Genomic DNA, 25,855 nt, shown 5'->3' with positions numbered 1-25,855 from the left:
GGGACACCAACTGCATAAAGTAAAACAAAAACAGTAAGTCAGTTCTCTGTAAACATTAGCTATCAATATCACCCACTCCTTTTAATCTTCACAACATTCCTACAACAATTCTATAATTCCACAATAAATCTACATGCCTGCCTTGGAAATTATCGAATCTAGGCACAGGACAACTCAAAGGCATCCAGAAAATAAGGTATGAGACTAATTTAAATATAGAAAAGCTCCCGCTCCTCCTTCTGGGACAACTCCTCTGATGAAGCTATTTGATTTTTTATTTTTCTCTGTAGGTTGAGAACATGGGCCTTAATAATTTTCACTTCTCTGTGCTACTTACCAAGGGTCTGGGGCTGAGAGCAGCACTAGGATTGTCAACCCCTACTTTGACCCTCAGTTACTCTGAAGCATTAGTTTTTTGCTATAAGAGAACATTCTACCCTGGAGATCTGATCATGTAGCCCTATACTAATGTTTATACAAAGCTGTGCTACTTCCATGGAGCCTTTGTAACATATATTCGCCCCTGGGGTCACTAATGGCAGAGAGATCAACAGTTAAGTGGGAGCTAAGTGAAATATTTATAGGAGCTGGTGAAGGAACATTACCACTGGGGCCACATCCCTTGGGTATATACAATTCAGCTTTATTTCAGACGGTAATTCATCTGTCTGCATTTTAAAACACATTGTGCTTCGAACATCTTACAGTGTTTTAGTGGCCCCCAAAAAGGGAATTCCTAAACATGCTTTGAATGCCTCCTGTGTGCCTAGCACTATGTTTGGGACCAGAGAGAGTCCACCCGTGACCACTACTGTGAACCAATAATCGGGTGGAGACACCTAAATAATACAGGATAAAATAAGAACTGCAAAAAATATGCTTGCAATGTGGACCTTTACTTTCCCTGAGGCTAATAAATGCCAGGCAAACAGAAAGACCTTCAATATGAGGTTGTTATTTTGAACAAAAGGAATGTACTGTGATCAAACAAAAGAAGGGAAACAACTTATTCTGATGGGGAAGCTTGGGGCAGTCCTCATGGAAGACATGGTCCTGGTCTCAAAGAATGGGTAAAATTGTAACTGAGGGCTACTGAAGCAGCCTGAATAGAAGGCAGAGAAGTGGTTGAGGGAACGGAACATTCAGCCTGTGGGCCAGGATCCTCTGCAGTTAACCCTGGGCTTCATACAGGCAGCAGCCGAAGGTGAAGGCATGAGAGTGACTGGGGACCAATCGTGGAGGCAGAACGGATGTAGAATGGAGCATGTGTTCTATTTTCTGAATAATTGGGAGGTTTTTGAAGAGAAGAGTAATATATTCATGTCACTATTGTGAAAAATAATTCTGGAGGTAGTGCAGAGGATGACTTTAGGGGGTGAAACTGGAAGTAGGACCATCAGCTCGGAAGTGTGGGTGCAGAAGGTTCATGGAGCACTACTATCATCCAGGGATGAGGCCCTCATCAAGACAGTTGCCCAGTAAATAAAAGAGTTGTCCAAGGGGGCCAGCAACCACTCACCAGGACAATGATTTGCTATTGTTTGTGGGGGAGTAGGGAGAAATGAAAGATGGGATGAAAGAATTGGTGATTGTAGCCAGGGTATCTTGTAAGAAGCTGACAGTTACCCAGTTCCCTGACAAAACCAGTACTGGAAAAGCTCATGGTTTAGTTTTATGACCATGCTCAACTGCATTGCATTTATGGCATCTTCCAAATCCTTTCAATATTACAAACCATACTTTTCTATTTTCAAGGCACAAATCTATTTGATAAAAGCAAACCATTCAAAAGAGAGCTTAGCATCTGCTCCAAGGGGCCCCACCAATGCCCTCTATAGCTTGAACTTAAAGGGGAGGCAAACCTTGATCTCTACCCACTTGGGTGTTCAGCTGGGACTTTAACAAAAAGTCAGGTTAACAAGAGAAAACAGAGGGCAATTCATCTGTCTGAAGTATATTAACAGGTACATTTCATGTATAAGTGGGGGACACCTAGGAAAATAAGTAACTCAAAGAGGTGGCTGTAAAATCCTGAGTTTAAATATCACTGAGTAGGTAAAGGGGAGAGGATGTAGGCCTCTGAAGCAGAACATCTGATCTTTAGGAAGAATAAATAGGAAGAACAGTGCATGACCAGGCTTGTCAGGGCGGTATCAACTTCTGGTCTCCTGCCCTGTGCTAATAGTCCTTCCTCCCTGATCGATAACACTCCTGGGAAGGGGATTTATGACAATTCTTTTGGAGGATTTATCTTTAGGCAGGTGAGGATTGTTCAGAGAACGTGTCTCCTTGCCTTGGCTGTTTTCAAATGCTTGCAGTTCAAAACAATCAATATAGCAAAATAGCATATTTTGGGACTACTCTGCCACCCTTCAAGCTAAAGCTGGTGGCCTGGGAATGACAATGTCAGTGGCCCGGAGAAAGCCATTAGAAGAGCAACGCCTAGGGAGCTGCTTTAAGGAAGGTTGTTATCCTGAGGCTTGAGCTGTTTCTCTGAAAATACATTTCACCTCTCTCATTTTCTCTTTCTTTTTCTTCCTCATGCCTACGCTTTCTAGAGGAAAAGTCCGGTAAGAAATAAGTCCTTTCCACATTTTGGCCAAACATGACTTATGTTCATTTTCATCATCATAATCATCGACTGTGTTTCACACCTAAACAAGAATTTTAAAAACAAACCTTCCTGAACCAGGACAAGGTCTAATTATACCCCATGGGGAAAAAAGGAAGAAAGTTGCTAAGTGATTTTACAAGTCTGTTAAGAAGGGCCACAGTGTAATTTTGTGAAGATTCACCTCTGCCTCAATCACAGTCATATGATTAAATATTTTAGGCATTAAGTTTTATTTATTGCAGCTTCCACGTGGATTAGTCAAGCTATGTATACATACCTTGAGGTAGACAAGCGTTCTTTTAAGTTAACTTTTTGTTTAATGCACAATAGGATGGCATCCATGAAGGAAGGATTGTGAAGCTGGCCTAGAAGAGGGAAGTTGTCTTTTTTATTTTATTTTTCAGCTAATCAGAAAAATATCCCCTTCTGGAATTGTCAAAGATACAGAAAAAGAGGATCTTTATAAAGTGCAATGCAACTCTTCCACAGTCCTTTTTAGCACCAGTGGGTGATTTTCAGTGGCAGCACAAATCTGCTATGATGTACCTACATCTTTTTTTATTTTAGGACAACAATGAAATAGATCCACTGGAAAAAAAAAAAGAAAGTAAGAAAAGAAAAAATTCAATGTTCTCTTCTCAATTGCCTGGTATATTGGGAAAATGTTCCTAGGATGCCAGTGCATGGCTGATACAGGTAACCTCTCCACTGGAAGATATGGAAAAATGGTGTTTCCACCTTAATGAGCACCAAGAAATGACTAGTGATTGGTTGTACTTAACTCACCAAAGTGGATGCTATAATAAGTGCTATAACATGTCATCCCATCCATTGCCCCCAGCCTGGCAGTCTCCATACAACCTGCAGGATATCACATTTGCAGGAAGTTCACATGATAGGAAAAGTGGAAGAATGAGAAGAACAAAAATGGGAACAAAATACTACAATTCATCAACATATAAATCCAAAGTCTTTTGGTTTCAAAAAATAAACACATTACTATTATCACTATAGCTACTACTAAACTGAATGGCCCACTTCTGAGTAATTGAGAGTCAGCTACCTATCCTATATTGTGTGGCATTCAATTTTGCTGATGTGCCTTAGTAGCTTTTCTTATATTTTTCCAACTGCACTTATTCTTGACTCTGAATCTTTCTCCAAATTTTCCAAATTTGGCTACTTCAAAAATTGACTCAACTGCAAGACCTGAAGTTTATCTGCAGTGCCTCAAGAAGGCTCCATTCCTCATTGGTTTCCTCCTGTTGTCCTCATAGCAATTTTAACTACAAGTAGTCCTTGTCATTTTAAGCCGTGTGTTTTTAAGGATGAGTCCTCTTCCTACTCCCTGACTTCATTTTCCTTTGGAAATGTCCATCTTGCTGATTGCTCAATCTGGTTGAGTTTTAAGGTATCTTGGTTAATAGCAGGCTCTTTGCTTCTCTTCCCAAATGGAGTTTCAGGAGATCATCTCAACCAAGTCCCATTGGATGGACATGATAGGTATTTACTATAGTCTGACTTGTAATGGATACAGGAACAAATTTAGACAAACGGGGACACCTGGGTGGCTCAGTAGTTGAGCGTCTGCCTTCAGCTCAGGTCGTGATCCCAGGTCGATCCTGCAATCGAGTCCCACGTCAGGTTCCCCGCGGGGAGCATGTTTGTCCCTTTGCCTGTGTCTCTGCCTCTCTCTCTGTCTCATGAATAAATAAAGAAAAATCTTTAAAAAAACTTTAGACAAATATCTGCAAGGGGCAAGGGTGTGAGATAAGTTCTTGTCAGATAGTTGGCCTTCCCCATCAGCATTTAAAAGCAAGTCAGAAAATGGGCTGGAATCAAAATGATAAGCATAATGGTCACATATTCTAATTCATTCCTAGAAAATTCTGTAACATGAATCACTGAATTTGATATGACTAGCCTGTATAAAAATATTTGTTTGGTGCTTTGTAGTGCTTTGTAGCTTTTTATGCATTTCCCCCTGGTTCCCCATACTAAATTTAGCAAATGAGGATGTTGTAAAGCTTCAAAACTTGAGGCTGATTTAGTGATTTTGATGAGCAAGACAGATTGTGTTTGGTTACTTCTTTTTATAAATATCTTAAAACACTTACCCGCAATGGCTAAAACTAAGGTATCCTAGTAGGCTGGATTTAAATTAATCCTTTTGTGCAAAAAAATAATAAAGCAAATCTGGTATGGAATAAGGACACTGTGGAGACTGTGAGGACATAGGCTGAAATATTATTTTAGGGAGGCATATTCATATTGCAAATGATATACCTTCTAGAAATACAACATGTTCTAAACAAAGATCTTCATAAATTATTGGTGTACACACACTTAGAAAATAGCCTTGAGATACAAAGAAAGAGTTATCTCTTCTTTGAACACCAAAATAAAAATAGAGGGAATAATAAAATCTTTCCAAAACCTTTTTCAGAATGTATCAGAAGATTGAGAGAAACCTAGGAATTGAGGGATTAATATTTAAATAGGAACACAGGACGTTTGTTCAGAAAAGGAATAGACTAGTAGCAAAGTCCCTGTTTGAGTAATCAGGTGAAGTAATAAGAACAGTAGATAAAATTTACTGAGAGCTTATTATATGTAGTACAGATGCTTGCAATCAGAGACAAATTGGCCACCTGCAGTCTAAACAACTGAGTAAGTGTTTTGTTTGCTTATGCCATTAAAAACGGCTTTAACCCGCATTTAAAAGCCAGAATGTTTGAAATTAAAAAAAAAAATCAACAAAAAACAACAGGATGTGCTTCTTCTCTTGACAACTGTGAAGATCTTGCAACCCTAGGCCCAAATATTTGCAGGGCAGGCACAGATGCACCCGAGTAGTGGTGAATTCACCAAAGCTTTGTGAACATGCCCTTACCAACAGCACCCCTCTCCTTGCCCTGTACGCATCTAAGTTTGTCACTCAATGCATAGTGTTCAGCTTATATAATATATCAAGACCAGGGCCGCCTGGGTGGCTCAGACAGTTAAGTGTCTGACTCTTGATTTCGGCTCAGGTCGTAAGCTCAGAGTTATGAGATGGATCAGTACTTCAGGCTCCATCCTGGGTGTAGAGCCTGCTTGAGATTCTCTCTCTCCCTCTGCCCTCCCTACTCCCCTAGTTCATGCTCTCATACTTTCGCTCTTAAAAAAAAAAAAAAAGAATCTAAACTAAAATATACCAAGACCGGATACAAATGACTTTCCTTCCATTTTTGAAGCAAATTCTATATATTGCTAGAGCAAAGATAGAACACTAAAGCTTTCAAAGTTCTTGGGAAATGAGAGGAGAAGGAGTAAAATAAAACTTTTAATTAGCAAAGACACTCCTCTCCTGGCTCATACAGACTTTGCTGTCAAAATTGTTGTTCAGCAGAGCCTACAGCTGCTTTATACACTTTAATGGTGATAAATAACATATATGAAGTCCTTCGTTCTGAGGTGTAGAATTCTTTTTCTTTTGAAGGTTTCAAATAGCTCTTTTTTTAAAAAAAGATTTATTTGACAGAGAGACCAAGAGAGCATGAGTAGGGACAGAAGCAGAGGAAGAAGCAGACTCTCCCCTGAGCAGGGAGCCAGACACAGGGCCCGATCCCAGGACCATGGGATCATGACCTGAGCTGAAGGCATATGCTTAACCAACTGAACCACCTAGGCACCTCTCAAATAGCTCTTAATTATGGACTTTGAGGCTTTCTGGGTCTGACCTCCCCACAGCTGCTAGCTGGGCCTTCTGGATTCTGGATAATAAGCTTGTGACTGCATGAATTTGAACAGTTTTGCCCCAGATGAAGGCATTTTGCAAGTGGAGTTTCCAGAATGCTTTTTTTCTTTTTTAATTCAAGTTAGTTAACATATAGTGTAGTATTGGTTTCAAGAGTAAAATTTAGTGATTCATCACTTACATATGACACCCAGTGTTATCCCACAAGTGCCCTCCTTAATGTCCATGACACATTTAGCCCATCCCCCCCACCTACCTCCCAACAACAAGCCAAAATGTTATTTTATGTTATTATCTTTCACTAGAAAAACAATACAAACAGGAACGGTTGATTAAAAAATATAGGTTTTTAACTCATTGGAATTAAAATATGGCTTAAATTGGGTATATTAATATACCTAATTATTTTGAAAAGTGTTCTCTATAATCTTAAATTAATATGGTTTCTTTGAATTTAAGGTTCTGCCTCTGTATGGGTGCAATCCACATTTTAGATGCATTACTTTTCATAATTTCATTTTAGAGAGATTTGTGTTGCTTTTAATCCCCTTTGCTGTAGTTTATGCAACTTTTAAAAGTGAATGGTCAGCCACGAAATTGAAGCTAAAATTATAAGCTCCTACATTTTCTTCTTAGAGAAGAACTTTAGTCTGGTCATTAAAAGAATTATAAAGCCTAAATTTTCATATAAAATAGTGAATTCCTCTCAAAACACAGTATGAATTAGTCAGTAAAATGATCCAAGCCCAGAAATACGTATTTTCTGGGCTTTTTTCTGATTTTACATAAATTACATCCATGCATATCAACAAATGTACAAAAAAGGTGGGAACAATATAGAGCAGAATCTGGAAAATAAGGCAAATGAGAAAGTCTAAAATATTATAAGTAGAATTGACTAGAGTAAATATGTCTAAAATGATGAGTTTTGTTACAAAACATTCAAATCAAGAAATAACCATTCATGGTTCTCTGCTTTAGGAGTCCTCCCACAATGTAATGTAAGAATGTGACCAGAGCTCTAAAGTCTGTGTCTGGTTCTACCCATTCACTAGCTGTTGGTCTCAGAGACTCATTTTCCCCCTCTTTATCATATAGGCCATTGGACCAGATACCCATAGAGGCCTCCCAGGGATAAAACACTAGAGGCTCATTTCCTGTCTGTTCTAGAGAAGAACGATCCTTTTCCTTTGAGCAACATTCAAGATACTTAGGTGTTTGTGCCCCTGGCCTGGATTTGGGGATTTAAGTAATACTGGTTCCCAGGTAGCCTCTAGTGACTTCTCGAGGTAGCCCATATTTTGAAAGCAAAACTCTAAGCAACATCTCTCTCCCCACTCACATGATAGTCATTCTTGTTACTACAGAAAAATCCTGAAGGGGGAGAAGAGGGAGAGTAATCAGAGATTGTTGGAATAAATTGATAGCAGCTATAATCCAGGTTTGAGAAGTGAAAGAGAGGAGTCATGTCTGCTCATTGTATTATTCCAGACATCATCTGGTCCACCGTTGTTCTACTGATGTTGGACAGTTTGCATTATTGCCATCTGTGCTTGTCAGGGGCTCCTCGTCTTCCCCATTACATTCCTACTCATTGCTAGAGGCTGCCCAAATCACCAGCCCAAGAACAGATACTTAAGAAAAAAGTTCTCATCAGCATTCATGCAATAGTACACCAAAAAGAAGAGCCAGGCAAAGAAGAGATCTTTCAAATCCTGCTCTCTGATTTGGGGAGAATCCAATTTAGTCCAAATTATGGTGTCTGTGGCATTTGCTAACACCTGTTGTGTGTGGAAAACACTTTTCTCCATAGTATCTAGTCTCTAGAACCTCCTCCCCAAATAATCTGGAGAGAAACTTCTTATAACAAAACATTAAAAGCCATCAGTCATGTTCTCCTGTATGTTTGTCTTGTTCTTGAATACATGTCACTGAGATAGTACACCCAATTAGCAAAGCTATATTTTACCACAGATAGCTTCTTTTTAGGTTCTCCCAAAACTTCCTTATGGTTTTTAAAGAAGCTGAAGGCGCGATGACTGCCTGTCTTCCTTTGGCCTAGTTACTTGGAGTGTATGTTTGGTTGGCTGTTGATGAAGTCCTCTATTACCCAAGCCTGTTGACTGATCCATCATTCTCTGACTAGGTATCTGTTCTCTCTTCCTTTTTGCTGATCACAGAGGCGCAGCCCGGTAAGAACTCTCAACATTTTTACCTTAAACATCTATAGAGAAAATAATTGCCAAGGCAAGGTAGCCACTTTTGGCTTCCCATTAAACTTAAAACCCAGTATGAATGAAGCAGATAAATTAGGTTTACTGGTTGGAAGCCTTTGGTTCTATAAGCATCAAGAGCGTATTTTAGGATTATCAGAGCAGTTTTCTATAACAAACTAAATTAATAGATAGGTATTCCAAACCTAGTGCTAAATTTGAAAAATATGTGTGTGTGTGTGTGTGTGTGTTGGGCGGGGGAGGGGTGTGTGTGTGTGTGTGTGTGTGTGTGTATGCAAGGCCTGAAGATTGACCAGAAAGCACCATAGAAGTTTAGAGCAAAATGATGATAAAGAATAAGAATTGTAAGGAAACGATTTTTAAGCCACATTGTTTTTAAGACTGAATTTAATATAAATTCCTGGACCATAATTTACATTGATCAGTATATACTGATACATAATAATATAATCATAATTTATGTATTAGGAGAAAGAGACATATTTTCAGGCAATACCTCTAGGCTGTCACATTATTCTATTATTTCACCACTGAAGACCAATGAGTATTAATTTGCATTGCTCAAAGTGAAATCTCAGTCATTTTTCTCAGGTTGAAGAGTATGATGAATTCAAGCAACAAAAAGAAGGGTCTTTGCTCTGTTTGAAATGACCCCCATCTGCCTTGAAAGAGGAAATGGAACTGAAAACAATGCTCTCTGAAATGCCCTCCAGGGGCATATGCATTTGATTAATCATTATTTGAGGCCACTACTCTGCCCCCAGTTGACAAGCTGTTTGTACTATACAGCCAATGATCAAAGACAACACCTCCAGGGACTGCTGTTCAGGTGTGGATGATTCCTACCCACCAGTTAGGCGACATTTCAGATTATGACAAGTACTTTTTTTATTTTAAAGGAAAAGGGGAATTAACTAATTCAAAATGAAGGTAGTTTATTCACAATATACATGTAAGGACAATCATTGAAAAGAGAAAAATGTGGTCCTTTGGAAAGAAGAAGATTTTTTGATTCAGTGGGCTGAATGTGGTTTGTGTCAACAAAAACTTAACCTCGTTCTAGATTTGCCATGCTGCAACTCCAGGCCATCAGAGCTGTGGGCTGGATCCAGCTGACAATGGCGACTTTCTTTTCTGTTGCTGCTGACTTGCTGATCATCCAAGTTAACTGTTCCTTTCTAAATTGATATTATTTTATTTTTCCTAAATTCTAAACCACAGAGTTTTCTTGCCTATTTCTGCCATACCTTGATTGCACTTAACTGGTGATTGTTCATTTATGAGGCATATTTAATAAGAATGTACAGGGGCTTCTTGGCACTAAACAGTGCCTTTCAACAATAAACATCTATTGTAGCTTCTTGGTTTCATAAGTATTACATTTTTAATAAAAGGGATAAGATAGAGAGCCAAAAGATCTTCAATACAGCCTCTGGGGTCTCCTATCTCTTGGGTTTCAGCTCTCACAATTCTAGGTGGGTCCTGTTCCCTCATTGCCAACCTTGTGATTGACTACTTGGAAGTTAGAACCCTGGTATCTTTCCATCACACCCATAAGAATCTGACCATCTGAGACTTCCAAACCTAGAAAAACATTTTAATTCCATTTTGACAATTTGTTCTCTTATTTTTTTCTGTGGAGCCTTATTATCCAAAAGCCAACCTGTCTAAACTCTCATAATGACTATAGCTGATTTAAATGACCATATTGAATTTAAATGTTTATTAATCTAAATAAACATATTAACTTAGTCTAATATATTAATTTAAAGTGTTTATTCATTAAAGTAAATAAAATAATCTATTTTAAAAATCTTTACTAGTAATAGAATAATTCTCTATAATGGCACATACACACAGATTGTATTATTAGGCAAGACAAGCCAGAGAATAGAGTTTGAAAGATTGAGTCATTCACTAGAAAACACCTAGTGAATTCTTGCTTAGATTGAAACTACTGCTCTATTGTAAATGAGTTCAAAATGAGAGAAAATTCTGATAAATCCTAGGAAAGAAGGTGAGAAGTTCCTTCTAGGTCTATTATAGAGGCACTACATCTTGTCCTGAGCTGTTAATGTTATCATATGAGAGAAGAAAACATACCTGTGACACCACACCCCACCAAGCACATGGTCATACCCTCTGGAATACTTATAATTGTACCCTCCCCTGACCCAGCTATGGCCCTACTGTTCTCCTAAGGCAGGCCCTTCCAGGCTACCTCCCACTCCGTGATGCCACCCTTCCAGTGCTCTGCTTTCCTGATAGCATCCCATGCTAAGACCCTTTCATAGTAGTTTTGAATCAGAACTTTTTATCTAATCAGCCTTTCTGTTATGGAAGTAAATTTCTGCTAGGGTATTATAAAAACTATGCATGACTTCGAATATTTCCTGCCATGGCTGTTTGCATTCCTGTACTATCACAATGCCTTGAACAAAAGGAATGACTTTCAATTCGCAAATAGGTGGGCCTGTGTAGGTAAATGGAAGAAACTGGGGTGGGGAGGGCAGCTGAGGAGAATGAAATTCCCTGGCCCCCTGGTTACAATACCCATCCAGGATTAATGCCTCCAAGTTTTCCTTCCCTTTAACATTTGCTGCTTGTATCTTTACAAATTACATTAGTAAAATAATGACTGTTTTTACTAACAATTCATGGACTGCCCCTACCCTGATAAAAGCAGACCATACTCCTAATACATTCTATAATTTTCAAATATAAAACATTTGTTAAGCTTGGTTTTATTTGTCTGATAGACTTCAAGGTGGTGGTTGTTGTTGTTTAATAGGCTATTCAATATTTGCTTAATTTACCAAATCTGCCCAGGTAGGGATTTCTCTGGTTCAGAAGACTTATGATTTACCCTCCTTTTCTCCCTATAATCCTTGAGTTAAATGAAAAACTGATTTATATGTGTGTGTCTACAATTTCCAACTTGAAAACAATTCTGAGAAAAATTTCATTTTTCCCCATCTGCATTTCTGAGTTCAGTTGAATTGAAATGACAGAAATATACATATTGTACATAACATATATGTGGTCTTAAACCTTATAGTGTCTATTTCTAATTCTAGGGTGCAATTAAAAGGAACTTATCCAGTAAGTATATCCTAGCTACCAGAAATAGAGTAAAATTTAAAAGAAGAAACAGTTCCTTGGATCTTCGAGAATTATATATATATATAAGTATATATATATAAGTATATATATTATATATATACATTTGCATTATACATTCTTGGGCTTGATTTTTAAGGCTCATGAATGTTTTATAGCAAAGAAATCTTATAATGACAAAGGGGCCTCGTGGGTTCTGAATGAGTAATATTCAAATTATGAAAATGAATATGTTTTTGGAAAAACATTGCTATTTTCTTCTTATATTTGTGAACTCTTGCTGTATCATTTGACTTTAGAAATGAATCTAATGAAGTGTTTGTTGATGGGGGTCGGGAGAAGAGAAAGGCGGAAAGAACTGAAGGGAGATGCAACTAACCCATTCATAATGTTATCTGATATAAAAATTTTAGTCAACCACAATGATATGATACAGGTTATAATTTATGTAGGGCACAATTTTCCTCTGCTACATATAGCAAATTCTAAATTCATGGATGCTAGTTAAAGATATAACATTTTCTTGGCATTTCAAGAAAAGAACAGGCAAAGAATGCTGGATTCCTGTACTATGTACATATGGCCTGGCTTAGTATTCTCTTATGGTAATTGGAAAGTAGAACTGCTCAAGGCGGCAGACATTCGAAGAATGGCAGACTACTCCACTAAACTGCAATATACAACTCTTCTGTTTGACAGCTTATCATGGTAATTCCTTGGTTAATTAGGTTTTACAAATGCCAGATAAGATGCTACTACATATGTCTGATATGTGGCTGTTGCATTGCCGGGGTAGAGGGTTTGTTTTACAAAATTTTCATATTGAGTTGCTTATGGATGGGACTTAAATCTCTAAGTGTTTCCAAACATAGCTCATAAGACATATAAGAAAGGAATAGTAAAAGTATGCCTAAAAGGTTTCTTTGTCCTGTACATCAGGTGAGGAAGTGGTGAGACCCAGGCGTTCCACACCAACTCCAGAACTTATAAGGTAAGCATGGAAGACATTAGTTGAGTTTTACAGACGGCATCACATATTGTTAACAATTCAGCAAATCTCCTTTAGCCTGAACTTCAACTTCTATTAATAAAGGTCCTGTTTGCATGTAAGTCCATAGCATGGTTCAAGCATGCTATCATTTCTCAGAAGTGTAGCCTGAGAGAGATCCTTAGGGGGAAGTACTGTATGGTCATCTAAAGTAACTGTCTATCAGAATATGCAGGCCCCACACTAATGGAAGGGTTAAAGACTGTATGAAGATGTCTTTTGGTGTTTGGAAGATGTCTCTTGGTGTTGGATCTGATATATAATTATATTGTCCTATGAAGAATAACCTGTTCAGTTGGATTCAGTTTCGTGATACATTCCACATGTCATACACCAAAAAAGAATTTACTATTTTTTTTTTCACTTTGGCAAAACATCGCATTTTGCACTGTGTATTCTTTAGGTTAAGTATTGTACAAATGGACATTGTTTTCCAAAGGGGCTACTATTTCTATTTAAAAGCTGGATCCTTTTCATTTTCCTTCCTTCTCCAGCTCCCCTCCCCCTTCACCCCTTACTCCCACCACACACATATAGACACAGAATTCATCAGTATCAATGAAGGGAAGAAATGAAGATTATGCAGCCTATTGTTAATAGCCTTTAAGTAATAATTAGGAGAAAGGGTATGATTTTAACTTATTCCATCCTTTCCCCTTGATTTCTTCATGTTCTTTTTCTGAGATGTGCTGTATTTAAGGTGTTCAGAGGTTATAACTAGTCTATTGTGTGTATTGATTGGGGAGACAGGATGGAAATGAGAAACTAGTAGACCTAGTTTCTTACTCAAACACAAACTTCCTGGGTGGCTTGTCACTTAACTTCTCTCTACCTGACTCTTACTAATCACCATATTAACTACAATATAGAGAGATGATGAAGAGAAATATAAATGGTTTTTGAGATCTGAAGAGATGAAGGTGCTTTGCAATAAACTGTTATCTCTAGTATCATCTCTTCTAGGTATAAAGAATCATGATGATTTGAAAGAGTTCCTCTTTTCCAACTTATTTCTATTGAACCATCACCTTGATCTCCCAGTGAAAACCAGGGATCTTATCTCCTACTGATTCTCTTGTCCATGACACATTGACATTCATACATATACTTTCCAGTCCCATGGGAGTTTGTATACATGTACACGTATGTATACAATTACACATATATGTGCCTTACCATGAAAAAATTTGAAAGCTTGTATATCTTTTTAGCATTAATATTCCTTTTCTTTTATGTTTTGTTTTAATCTGTGTGATTTAGCAAAAAGCCTACAGATGACACTATGGCCCTGGCTCCCCTCTTTGGCCCACCATTAGAATCAGCTTTTGATGAACAGAAGACAGAAGGTAGGAGAAACATGTATCTCTATAGATCTTTTTTCTTTTCATTAAAGTATAACTTACCTAGAATAAAGGTATATGTTTTTAGTCATGCACCATCAGATCCTCATGTGAAAGCAAAGTTCCAATCTAGGTATGCTGTTGGAACAAGAATTTCATTTGCAAACCTCTAGTATTTTAGGATTTGAAACTTTACTTCTGGAAACATCAAATAACTAACAAGTTCATTCCTCAAAAGTGGTGGGTAAAAATTACTGCAAATGTATACAAATTACAGGGAATAAGTCAGGGAATAGTGCTCTGTGAGCCAAGTAAGTCATCATTGTGGAGCTAGAACTTCAGACTTCCTGGCATAGTCACTGTCCCTGTGATCTAGCCTCTCTGACTACATTTACTCTCTTCTCCACCTCTTCTGTGGAGATGTCAGTGGGTTGCTCACAACAGACTTGTTTGTGGGCTCAAGACCCAAGAATGACCTTGAATCATTGACCAACTTAAAAATAAAATGTTGTGGGAAAAATATCAATGCAGCCATTATTATTGGGTTTACCTATTAAATATTTATTCCTAGAATTAAATATTTAAGTTTTTAAAATTAACCATTTTTTGTGGCTATAAATAGTATATACCTTGCTAACATAAATAAAACTCTATAAAAGGCATCCAAACTCTTCTTGAAATGTATTTAGGTCTAGTGCATGTATCTCTGGTAGATGTGTTGGGTAATATGGAATGTTTTTATTTTTAAAAAGTCATTTGATCTAAAAACACTATGGTAGGGACACCTGGGTGGCTCAGCGGTTAAGCATCTGCCTTTGGCTCAGGGTGTGATCCTGGAGTTCTGGGGTCAAGTCCCACATTGGGCTTCCTGCATGGAGCCTGCTTCTCCCTCTGCCTATGTCTCTGTCTCTCCCTCTTTCTCTGTCTTTCATGAATAAATAAATAAAATCTTTATAAATAAATAAACAAACAAACAAACAAACACACACTATGGTATACGTATAATATTATGTTATTTTTTTATACTGTTGAGCAAAGAAATCAAATTGAACTATTAAGGACAATAGAACTTGAAAACATAATTAGTAGACTAAGTTATAGTAACAATGACATTCTAAAGTATAGGGACTTAAACAATACAGAATTTTATCTTTGTCTTGTGTTTACAATCTCAAAGTAAACAATATAGGACTGGTAGGGTGGTTCTGCTATTCTCAACATGTGGCCTTCGTCTCTGGATCCAAAGGAGCTGGTCCAGCTCTCATCACTTCCCAAACAGAATAATGTGGGGAGGGGGTGGGAGCAAAGGGAGGACCAGTGTACTCACTGCCAATTCCCGTGAGAGCAAAATCTGAAAGACACATACATCACCTTAACCAGAGCCAATCAGAGAGAATTTAGTGCCATATGGCCAGCTAGAACTTTTTAATTGTAAAAGAAATGGAAAATGGATACTGGAGAAGAGCTAGGAGTCAACCACATCAAAATGTTTTTCAATGATTTGGTTAGGAAATATATAAGGGGGATCCCTGGGTGGCACAGCGGTTTGGCGCCTGCCTTTGGCCCAGGGCGCGATCCTGGAGACCCTGGATCGAATCCCACGTCGGGCTCCCGGTGCATGGAGCCTGCTTCTCCCTCTGCCTGTGTCTCTGCCTCTCTCTCTCTATCATGAATAAATAATAAAAAAAATTTTTAAAAAAAGGAAATATATAAGGAACACCCCTAAATACTCCTTCAGAGATTTAAATGTCTACAACTTAGAATCCAAGTAGATGTGGCCTTGTAATGAGGCTACTACCAGTTGTCTTGTTAACTATGATCAATTTTGCTTTTAAATTTTTAAAAGATTTTATGTATTTATTTGAGAGAGAGACAGAGTGAGAGAGAGCATGAACAGGAAGAGGAGCCATGGGAGGGGAAGAAGCAAACTCCCCGCTGAGCATGGAGCCTGACATGAAGCTCAATCCCAGGACTCTGAGGTCATTACCTGAGCTGAAAGCAGACACTTATTTGACTGAGCCACCCAGATACCCCTCAATTTTGCTTTTAATGACATTATTGTGTAGTGACTAATGGTGGAATTTTATTTGTTACTTCTCCATCTACCTATTAAAAGAATCCCATAACTGTATAGAAACCTAATTTACAAAATAGAAAATAGTTCTTAAAAAATCAAGGAGGTGTCCCACATCAAATCCATGAAAAAAAAAAACAAAAAACAAAAACAAAAACAAAAAACACTGCTTCACAGCTTTGGAGAATGTTTGCTTTCATGTTAAAACAAAACAGAACTAAAACCATCTTTGGGTTTATGATGGAGACGAAATACACACCTGAACTTGCCCATGAGCCTAGTTTGCTTTCTCTTGAGATGGTTTCATCCCCCAAGATTCTATTCAATTTCAACATTTGCACCAAGCACGCTAGGTCTTACAGTACCCGCACTTACCTTTCAGATCTACTCACTCTCACTTCTTTTCACTGATTCTTCCATCACTAAATTAAAATGCCTGGAGGGAAAATATTTATTTTGGAGTCAGGTATGCATGCCTGGGATCAAATCTTAGCTTCTCTACTTCATCAGGTAGCTCTTAGGCATGTTATTTAATCACTTTAATCTTTGCTTCCTCTACTTAAAATTGTACTAATATCAACCACCAGGTGATGTTGTGAGGACTATAATATCTAATAATAGCTACTGGCCTTGTGATAAGTGTGTTATATGCAGTTTGTAAACATTGTATTTATATGCATTATCTCCCATGATCCTTGATCCTTTTAATAATTCTCAGATTGCTCTTTATTACCTCTACTCTGAAGGAAAGGAAACTTAGAGGTGAAATGACTGGCCCAAGGTCCTACAGTCTAAGTTTAGAGGCTGGATTTATTTATTTATTTACATTAAAGATTTACTTATTTATTCATGAGAGACACAGAGAGAGAGAGGCAGAGACACAGGCAGAGGGAGAAGCAGGCTCCTCGCAGGGAGTCCCAGATCCTGGGATCCGGTCCTGAGCTGAAGGCAGATGCTCAACCACTGAGCCACCCAGGTGTCCCTAGAGGCTGGATTTAAATTCATATCCCATTAACTTCCCAGATTGTGTTTTACAACATAATGAATTAAAAGCAGTACTTGCATAGACTCTGGTACATGATATGTGCAGAAAAGACCTAATTGTTTACATTATTATCATAGCAATAAAAAAATCAAAACACAGAGACAGAAGAAATAGAAACAATGTTAGATTCAGTGTCATTAGACCTAATACTTAATTTCTCTGATTTCCTTTAAGTGTCGAAGCCCTTATTTATTTTTCTCGTTCTCTTAAGATATTTACCAAATATCTTTAGAATAATTTCATTTCTCTTTATGATACTGTAAAAAGTTTACTTAAAGACCCTATATGATCCTTTAAAGATACAAGTCACTGTAAAACCCATTTTCATTTTTGAAGCATATTCATACCAAACTTTAAATAAGCCAACTTGAAATGACTGTCCATGAGATTAATGCCTAGATCTTCAAATGGGTGCCAGAAATAGAGCTAGTACATATACTGACATTCAGAATGTCCTTAAATGACCAACCAGGAAGAAAATACAGATGCTGTATTTCAAAAGTTTTTATTTAGCTATGTGTACACACACACACACCCCTACCATCACCACACACACACACACACACACACACACACACACACACACACACCACTGTCATTTGCATTCTGTGCTTGAAAAGAATGAGGAGCAGCACACTTCTAAATTACTTTGCCAGAACTGAGGCAAGAGAGAGATAATTTTGTGAAGCTCAATTTTGAATTGAAATTTTAAGTGCTGAAATCCAGGAGTATTTCTTTTTTGAACTCACTTTGGGAAATTTTCTTTTTATGGTTCCAGTTCTTTTAGATCAGCCTGAGATATGGGGTTCAGGCCAACCAATTAATCCAAGCATCGAGTCGCCAAAGTTAACAAGGCCTTTTCCCACTGGAAGTAAGTTATGTGTTTGTTCTGTCTGGAAAAATAAGTGACTCATTTTACTGTCTGTCTGCATAGTGAAATTAAGCAACTTGTAGAAAGTACGTAAGCAACATTTTGACTGTATAATATTAGAAGAGGTTACTCTAGTAGGGCTTTAGAGTTTTAGGGGCCTAGGGCAGTTTGTCAAGGCAAAAGTAATACAATAAAGTTATTAACTTTGAATCATAGCCTCTTCTGACATCCTATATGCCTGTTCCTTCATTAATTGAATATGCATATATAAGAGGAAGAAGCAAATAAGCTAAAGAAACCTACCCTGCTCCAGATACTGGGCTACCACTCAACACAGAAGTGGAGTCAGATAGTCTCTGCTAGTCCTACAAGACAAGGAGGATGCAAGGTACAGAAAGGACACATTGAGATGAAAGAGGGATAATTGGAAAGCAAGAGAAATGATGCTATTTGGTAGGAAGCTGAGACAGGAGGCCTGGGCAAACTTGTCTCAAACCAGGGGCTGTGAGAACTACTATTCCAGCACTCACCCCCCTTCCTCCTGAAGATGCTGAGAGTCAGGTAATAGTGGGTTGGACTATTTGGCCTGAGTGGATTGCTTATTTGGTCAAGCCACCTCCTTGATGGATCTCTTGAGTTCTCATTTCAGTAGACTTCTCAGAGCATCCACACTTGTGGAAAGCACTCCTTAAAATGCCTTTGGAAGGAAGACTGAGTCTCAGGGAGAGGCATTTGGGGCAGTAGTGAGATGCAATGGGTATCTTCACTTTGTGAGGCTTACATACACACTAATCAATACTTTTCTAGTTCAGTATTCCCGGGGTTCTGCTTTATGGGGCCTAAAAATAATCATCAGAATTAACCAGAGGGATACCTAATCAAAGGCCCAAGAGTTTGTTTCCAAGAGATATTGCTATAAAACCATGCAATCCAGTCTTTTCAAAGATATTTCCTTCATAAAACAGGAGAGGAAAAACAGCATCACCAATAACTATTTTAACACCTAAACTTTTAGAGATGTGCTTTGAGAAAATTTGAACCCCAGTGATGTGATTTTGAATGTGTCTCTGTGCTACTGGGAAACAAAGCCAGTGCAAAAGCTCTAACTTCCTTGAAAAGCTTTCTTTAGAAACCTGAGCCATCCAGATTCTTCCTAGAAAACCTTTCCTAGATGCCAAGAAACTACATAAATGAAATGTTTATGTAGGTAATGTATTGATTTTAAGGCCAATTATTGGCATTTTAGAGTTTTCTGAGTTTCATGTGCAGCAACTGCACTTAGCATGGCAGAGGCTGTTGTATAATTGGTGTGTATGGTATAATTTTGCTCATTTTGTGATTGCAGCATAAATCAGCTATTTTAAATTATTATGCTTTTGCTGTATTTTATGTGTTTTTGTTGATTATGACCTCAAGTTTTGCAGTGAACCTTCATCAGAAACAGAGCCCCTGATTGACTTTTAACTTCTATGGAAAAACATGATCCAATTGAGGTGTAGTTTTCAGAAGCTCACAACAAAGACTAGGAAGCACTGGGCTTTAGGATGATAACTATTAGTCATGCCTGTTGTGTAGAAAGACAGGATGCTCTCTAAAATTAAATGAAGTCAGGTGGAGTTGGAGTGACAGAAAGGTACTCTTTCTCGTGCTGCCAAGCACTCTCCAACCAGCTGACCCACTCTGCTTTTAGGTCCTGAAAGATTGAACAACATTTGAGATTCACAAATGAACTGGAATCTGGTTTATGAAATTAGTGTGAACTCCTTGAGTCTACCAAATGGAGCCAGTGACAGGAAAACAAACATGTAAGGAAAAAAGAAGAAAAAAGATGTACGTGTTGAAACAATGATCCCTAACCTTGCCTGCAAAATGACAAGTCTAGTTCAGGGGGCTGAATCTCTGGGTTCAGGCCATAATACAATACTTTTTCTATCTCAGGGGTTTTGCTTTGCTGTAATTTTTACCAGGGGAATCGGGATATTTTTCCTTGCCCCCAATTATATTGCTTCAGACTTTAAAAAATATACTAAAAGTTAAAATATATAACTTTGAGACATCTTTCCAGATTCACTCTAAGCAATACAATCCTGACTATATTAAAAACCCTTCACCTGAGTCTACCCCAAGATATTTTCATTTCCTTCACCACACCCTAGATTATAATCATCTGTTAATGTGATATTCATTCATTCAACCATAACTCCCTGAGGACAGAAGATTCTTTTATTCAACCCAAGTCCCTAGTTCCTAGTATGCTGTAAAACTTTGCTAGTGCTTGAAGTTTGTCAAATAAAGGGATGCATGAATAAAAAGATGACTTTATAATTATCACCTGACATTCTTTTTTTAAGATTTATTTATTTATTCATGAGAGACACAGAGAGACAGAGAGATAGAGAGGCAGAGACATAGGCAGAGGGAGAAGCAGGCTCCTCGAAGGGAGCCCAATACAGAACTCAATCCCAGATCCCAGGATCACGACCTGAGCCGAAGGTGGCACCCAACTGCTGAGCCACCCAGGTGTCCCACATCATCTGACATTCTTTTGACAAATTCTTATTATCATAAAGTGGAAGAATCTGAATGAGTCCTGCTTCACTTTCTTAGCTCTGAACTTAAAAAAATTTATTAATGGTTATGACATTACCAATAGCAGCAATATGGATGAAAGCCTAAATCCTGCTTATCTACAAAATATTGTGTCAGTTAAGGAGAAAGTAATCAATAATGCTTGGTTTCTCATGTCTTTTCAGCACCTCCACCACTGCCTCCCAAAAATGTACCAGCCACCCCACCCCGAACAGGCTCCCCACTAACAGTTGCACCAGGTAAGCTTCAGTTTTTTCTGTGCTGGGATGATACAGCAATCAGCAATGGCCCTGGACCCCAACACACCCCGATGTGTCTGAAGCTGTAGAGACTTAGCATGAAAACGTTTGCGTTTGGTTTTCCTTCCATTACAACTTACTCTACAGATTTATTTTAGAGTATCACTCCCAGGTTTCACAAAATATTCTTTCTCAATTAATTTTTCCTGTGTACCATCTTATTGAATGAGGGCCACATTTACTAGGAAATGAAAGAAAAAAAATGTCGACATCGAAAGTCCCTGTTTAATTGGCATTTTACTTCTTTGGAACTCATTTTAATGATTTACAAATTAAAAATCTCAAGGCACAATTCATATTTTCCCAAGAACCGATCATTATTTTTTCTAGAATTAAAACTGCCTAGTCTACAAAGACATAGAATGGTTCCCAGGATGTGCAGCCTGTGGGTAAGCTTGGGAGATGGGGAATTTTTTCCCCAGGAATCCCTATTATCCAGTGGCAAAGAGATGTGTGAGGATCATGGCATATGTCAAGGAACTGCCACATGCCTTTAGACAGATAATTTCTAAGGCACATCTTTACCTTCTATTGAAATCAATACTACATATTCATGCAATTTATAATCTACCCTGTTCTATTGGGCTAGCAAGTCAAAAGCAGTAATTGCTATGTTATGTGTCTGGGCCCTTAGAATATGGTTCTTTATCACCTTTGGAATTCTATTGCTGCTTTGTCCTTTGCTATTTATGTAGCCTGGTGAGTTTGATAGCTGCAGAGTAGGTATTTATCAACAAGACCAAGTGCAAGCCATAGTCATTTTTGAAATTTGTATTGATTAAAACCCAACGAAGAGTCATCCAGAGCATCAAAGGTAAAGGTATCTGCAAGTTCAAATCATTTTGGATCCTTGTATTCTCATAAATATGTTAGATAGAAATAAATCTACTAGTGACAGAATTATAAATATTGTGGGACATGCAATCTGCTACCCTGTTTATCTGTGGCCTTGGAGTCTTGAAGGTTAATTCTTTTCTAATGTGAAATATGGAAGTGCTGAGCCAGTTCTTAGAGTCAATGGGTTATTTAAAGGTAAAGTTGCTTCTGCTCATGCCTTGCAATTATTCAGGGACAGTTTCGAATTTCAATAACTGTAGTGTTTAAATAAAAAGTGCACTCTTCACATTGCACTTGTTATCAAGCATTTCCTGCCAAGCTGTAGAAGATAGTTTTAATTTTCTCTCGTATTACTGATAAGTTAAATTAAAAAGAAGAGCTGCCGCTAATGATTAAGCAAAATAGAGACTTTTGTGTTTCATGACTCCAGATCGATGTATAGCACAGTTCCATCTACGATGCTAACAGGTTAGACTTTATGAGAAAAGAAATTACAAAAATATTTTGAGTTTTCCTCCCTCTTAAGCAAGTATATTCATAACAGTTCTAATAAGTAGTAAATGTCTTCTCAATAACCTGTGTGTGTTGTATGTGGGGTGTATATGTGTGTGTTTGTGAATATATGTGGGGGATATTCCTCTAAATAATCTCTGTACTGTGTTTCTGGTGTATTTAAGGTGGAGGATGTACAGCTTGTTATGATACAATAACTTTTTTAAACTAACAGATAATTATTAGTTTCACCAAACATTTTAATGTGCTAGAGCAGACAGTATTTATCAAATATGAGGGTGATTTTCAGCTATCAATTATCTTTCTACTGTGTTGTCTGTAATTTGGTAGGCCAGACTTTCAGAAGGGACCTCCCTTTTGGAAGTGCAGTTCCAGAGCCTGTATTCTGTGAACGTTTTCAAAGTGCAACGTTTTCAGAGTGATCACCCTCTGCACTCTTGTGAGCAGCCTTTGAGAGTAGTAACACACTCAGCGCTTTCAATGGTGGTAAAAACAGCTACCTGGGGTCACTCAATAGAAAGGGTAAAATAACAACATAAAAAGGTGATGCTCACATTCTGGAGGCAGGGAACTGTCTCTCCTCCCCTTCAGTTCTGATCCAGTTATTTTTACACCTCAGGAGGCAATCTGCTTACTATTCTTTGCCTCACCCCCTCCCACTCCTGCCCCATGAAAATAATATTCACAAAGTCAATTAAAGTTAAAAATCAACTACTTTAACCACAGGAAGTGACCAGTCAGCCACAGAGGTCAAAATTGAAAAGCTACCATCCATCAATGACTTGGACAGCATTTTTGGTCCAGTGTCATCCCCCAAGTCTGTTGCTGCTAATGCTGAAGAAAAGTGGGTCCATTTTTCTGATACATCCCCGGAACATGTTACGCCAGAGTTGACTCCAAGGGAAAAGGTGGTGTCCCCACCAGCTGCATCAGACAACCCATCTGACTCCCCACCTCCGGGCCCCCCGGGACCTACAGGCCCCCCAGGGCCCCCAGGACCCCCTGGCCCTCCGCGCAATGTACCATCGCCGCTCAATTTAGAAGAAGTCCAGAAGAAAATCGCTGAGCAGACCTTCATTAAAGATGATTACTTAGAAACAATCTCATCTCCCAAAGATTTTGGGTTGGGACAGAGAGCAACCCCACCTCCCCCACCACCACCCACCTACAGGACTGTGGTTTCATCCCCTGGACCTGGCTCGGGCAGTGGTACGGGGACCACCAGTGGTACGTCTTACTGTTTGAGTGTGCTTCGTGTGACCGGGAATGGCCGTGGCTGCTGCAGTGTGAACAACACCCTCCTCCTGCCTGGCAGTTGGCTTTAGAGCTTCCGCCGTTCCTCCTTTGGTCTGGGTGTTCTGTGGCCCCATGGCATGTCCTAGTGCATCGAATGCTAAGTGTCATAGTGCAAGTCTGTGGATGTGTTCTTCCCCGCACTCCTAGCACTCCTAGCACTCCTTGGGAGTGCTCTGCCTTCCACCCTGCTGTTAGGAAGTGCATAGTTTTTTAAAGGAAGCTGCTTTGTCACTGTTTGGAATTTAGGAAAGTTCTAGAAAGACAGATTTCCTAGCCAGTGAATTTCATGTTCAGTGTCTAATTTCCCTGTCAGCACATGAAGTCAACTCTAAGTATGGTGACAGGAGATGGAAAAGTCAATCAGAAATGGAATTTGGGCCTTTCTATGCAAATGTTGATATTGAATCTGATGTTTTGGTTTTCCTTCCTTGGAGCTTCATATTGTGTTCCCATCCTATGAAAGGATGGCAATATCTGCCACACAAACCTAAGAAAGATAAAAAAAATTTTTAAGGTATCTTCTTCAATATTTTTTTATTCTACTGGTGCTCAGACTTACCTGGCAAGACCCTACAGTGCCTTCCCTCTTATGCCCGTGGGTTCGATTTAGGCACCTTCTGAGTGCCATGTGTTTTTTTTGTTTGTTTGTTTGTTCGTTGCTTTGGAAGAAGCAACCAAGTTTATGATAATTTAGATCTAGTAAGAGATAGGAAGGAAAGGCATTTGTCTCTTTTGTAACAGTCATTTATCACTGTTGCCTCTTTCAATAGGCAAACAGTGCACAGAGTGCATGTGTTTGAAAATTCCTGTGCTTCAAGCATCCAATCTGATCAAGGAGAGGGCTGGAGATTCACCTTTATATCACTACACGTGTCCCATGTGCCTTCTTCTACCAAAAGAGAAGAGCTACTCAATTATCAAATTTGGGGAACATTGTGTTAAAATCGGCAGGTTTCTTTACCATAGGACCTCTGAGAGCCTTTGTCAATAATATGGCTACAGTTTCTTCTCCTGGGTATCATTAATGCTTTGTGCACACCATTTCATCCTTACAACAACCCCATGTGATAAATGCTCTCTTATTGCTCCTATTTTACAGCTGTGTAAACTTGGGGAAACAGAGGCTCAGAGATGTCAAGTAACTTTCCAAAGTTTACACAGCTACAGGTGATAGACTTGGGATACTCAGTCATACTCAGGTCTAATTTTCAGGCTGTGTTCTTCACCCCTCTCTAAGCACTCTTTTAAGGTTTAGTTACAAAATAGCCCAAACTTTTTGACCACTGACACCCACCTATACTGCCCAACAAGATCAACAGTTTTCTCTCAAAACCCACTTCTCTGTGCTTCTCTCCCTAAGTTTAGAGGATTAGAGCACCCACCTTCATCCTCGGTTGCTTTTTTAGATCATTTTGGGAATATAAGCCTCTTTACTTATCTGTCAAAGTAATAAAAGGACTGTAGGTGAAGCCTTTGGTTCAGACTTCAAACCCAAAGAAGCTGGCTGTCTATTGTCAAAGTGGGGAATATCTCCAGGGTATTCTTTCTTTCCAGGCTCTTCTGAAAGACATAGAGGAATAACCCCTTTGTTCCAATGGCAGGCCACTTTACTTTCCTCAAAATGAACATGTTTAGTTGGGGAGAAGGAGGACAGGGCAGATTTGTTGCTCATCTGTTTCTTCCATCACCTACCACAAGACTCTGGAAGAAGTTTAATTGAATTGACCACAGATCTAATGAGTGAAGAATGGGGTCTTTGCCTTCTTTCTGAAATCTTTGAGAATTTTGTTGTCATCTTTGTTTAGCATAAATGTTTGAAATTATTTTTAGGTGTTACCAGTAAAGGCTATTGATTCTTAATAACTGAGTTGGAAAAAACCCTCTACTTTGCTGGTAAAAGATTGAATTTCTAAGCGGAAGATTGAACTGAGTCAATGAAGCTCATGAATAAATAAAACTGCACAATTATGTCCTTAATTAAGCCCCAGTTTATTTTCCATTTAATGTTTTATTGATATAATATACACAGACTAGCAGAAATGTACATTTACGATTAAAACAATGAGAGATGGCCTCATGTTTTAAAGATTAGCAATGCTTCTCAAGACCTCCTTTTTATAAAACTTAGCCTGATGAGACTAACTTTTCCTATACATCTCAAACTGTATTTAACTGAATACCATTACTCACTTTTAAAATTTCATTCACTTGGTCACTGACCAAATTTAGACAGTAT

General features: G+C 38.4%; 1 protein-coding gene across 17 annotated transcripts in view; it reads left to right on the top strand.

Moving 5' to 3' along the window:
* The window catches only part of SGIP1 (SH3GL interacting endocytic adaptor 1), a 202,255-nt gene that overhangs the window by 120,611 nt on the left and 55,789 nt on the right, over positions 1-25,855 (top strand). For 7 of the 17 annotated variants that reach the window (XM_041771006.1, XM_041771013.1, XM_041771012.1 and 4 more), the window contains 8 exons: positions 2,559-2,570; positions 8,534-8,545; positions 11,665-11,689; positions 12,647-12,698; positions 14,016-14,101; positions 17,993-18,085; positions 20,839-20,913; positions 23,050-23,550. In XM_041771006.1, coding sequence (XP_041626940.1) covers positions 2,559-2,570; positions 8,534-8,545; positions 11,665-11,689; positions 12,647-12,698; positions 14,016-14,101; positions 17,993-18,085; positions 20,839-20,913; positions 23,050-23,550 — 856 coding nt within the window. The remainder of the gene's footprint in view (positions 1-2,558; positions 2,571-8,533; positions 8,546-11,664; positions 11,690-12,646; positions 12,699-14,015; positions 14,102-17,992; positions 18,086-20,838; positions 20,914-23,049; positions 23,551-25,855) is intronic. The other 10 variants (XM_041771018.1, XM_041771017.1, XM_041771015.1 and 7 more) reach the window with 4 other exon arrangements.

Source organism: Vulpes lagopus, chromosome 10 (assembly GCF_018345385.1).
Source record: "Vulpes lagopus strain Blue_001 chromosome 10, ASM1834538v1, whole genome shotgun sequence".
Classification (NCBI taxonomy): Eukaryota; Metazoa; Chordata; class Mammalia; order Carnivora; family Canidae; genus Vulpes; species Vulpes lagopus.
This window is presented reverse-complemented; position numbering and strand designations above follow the sequence as displayed.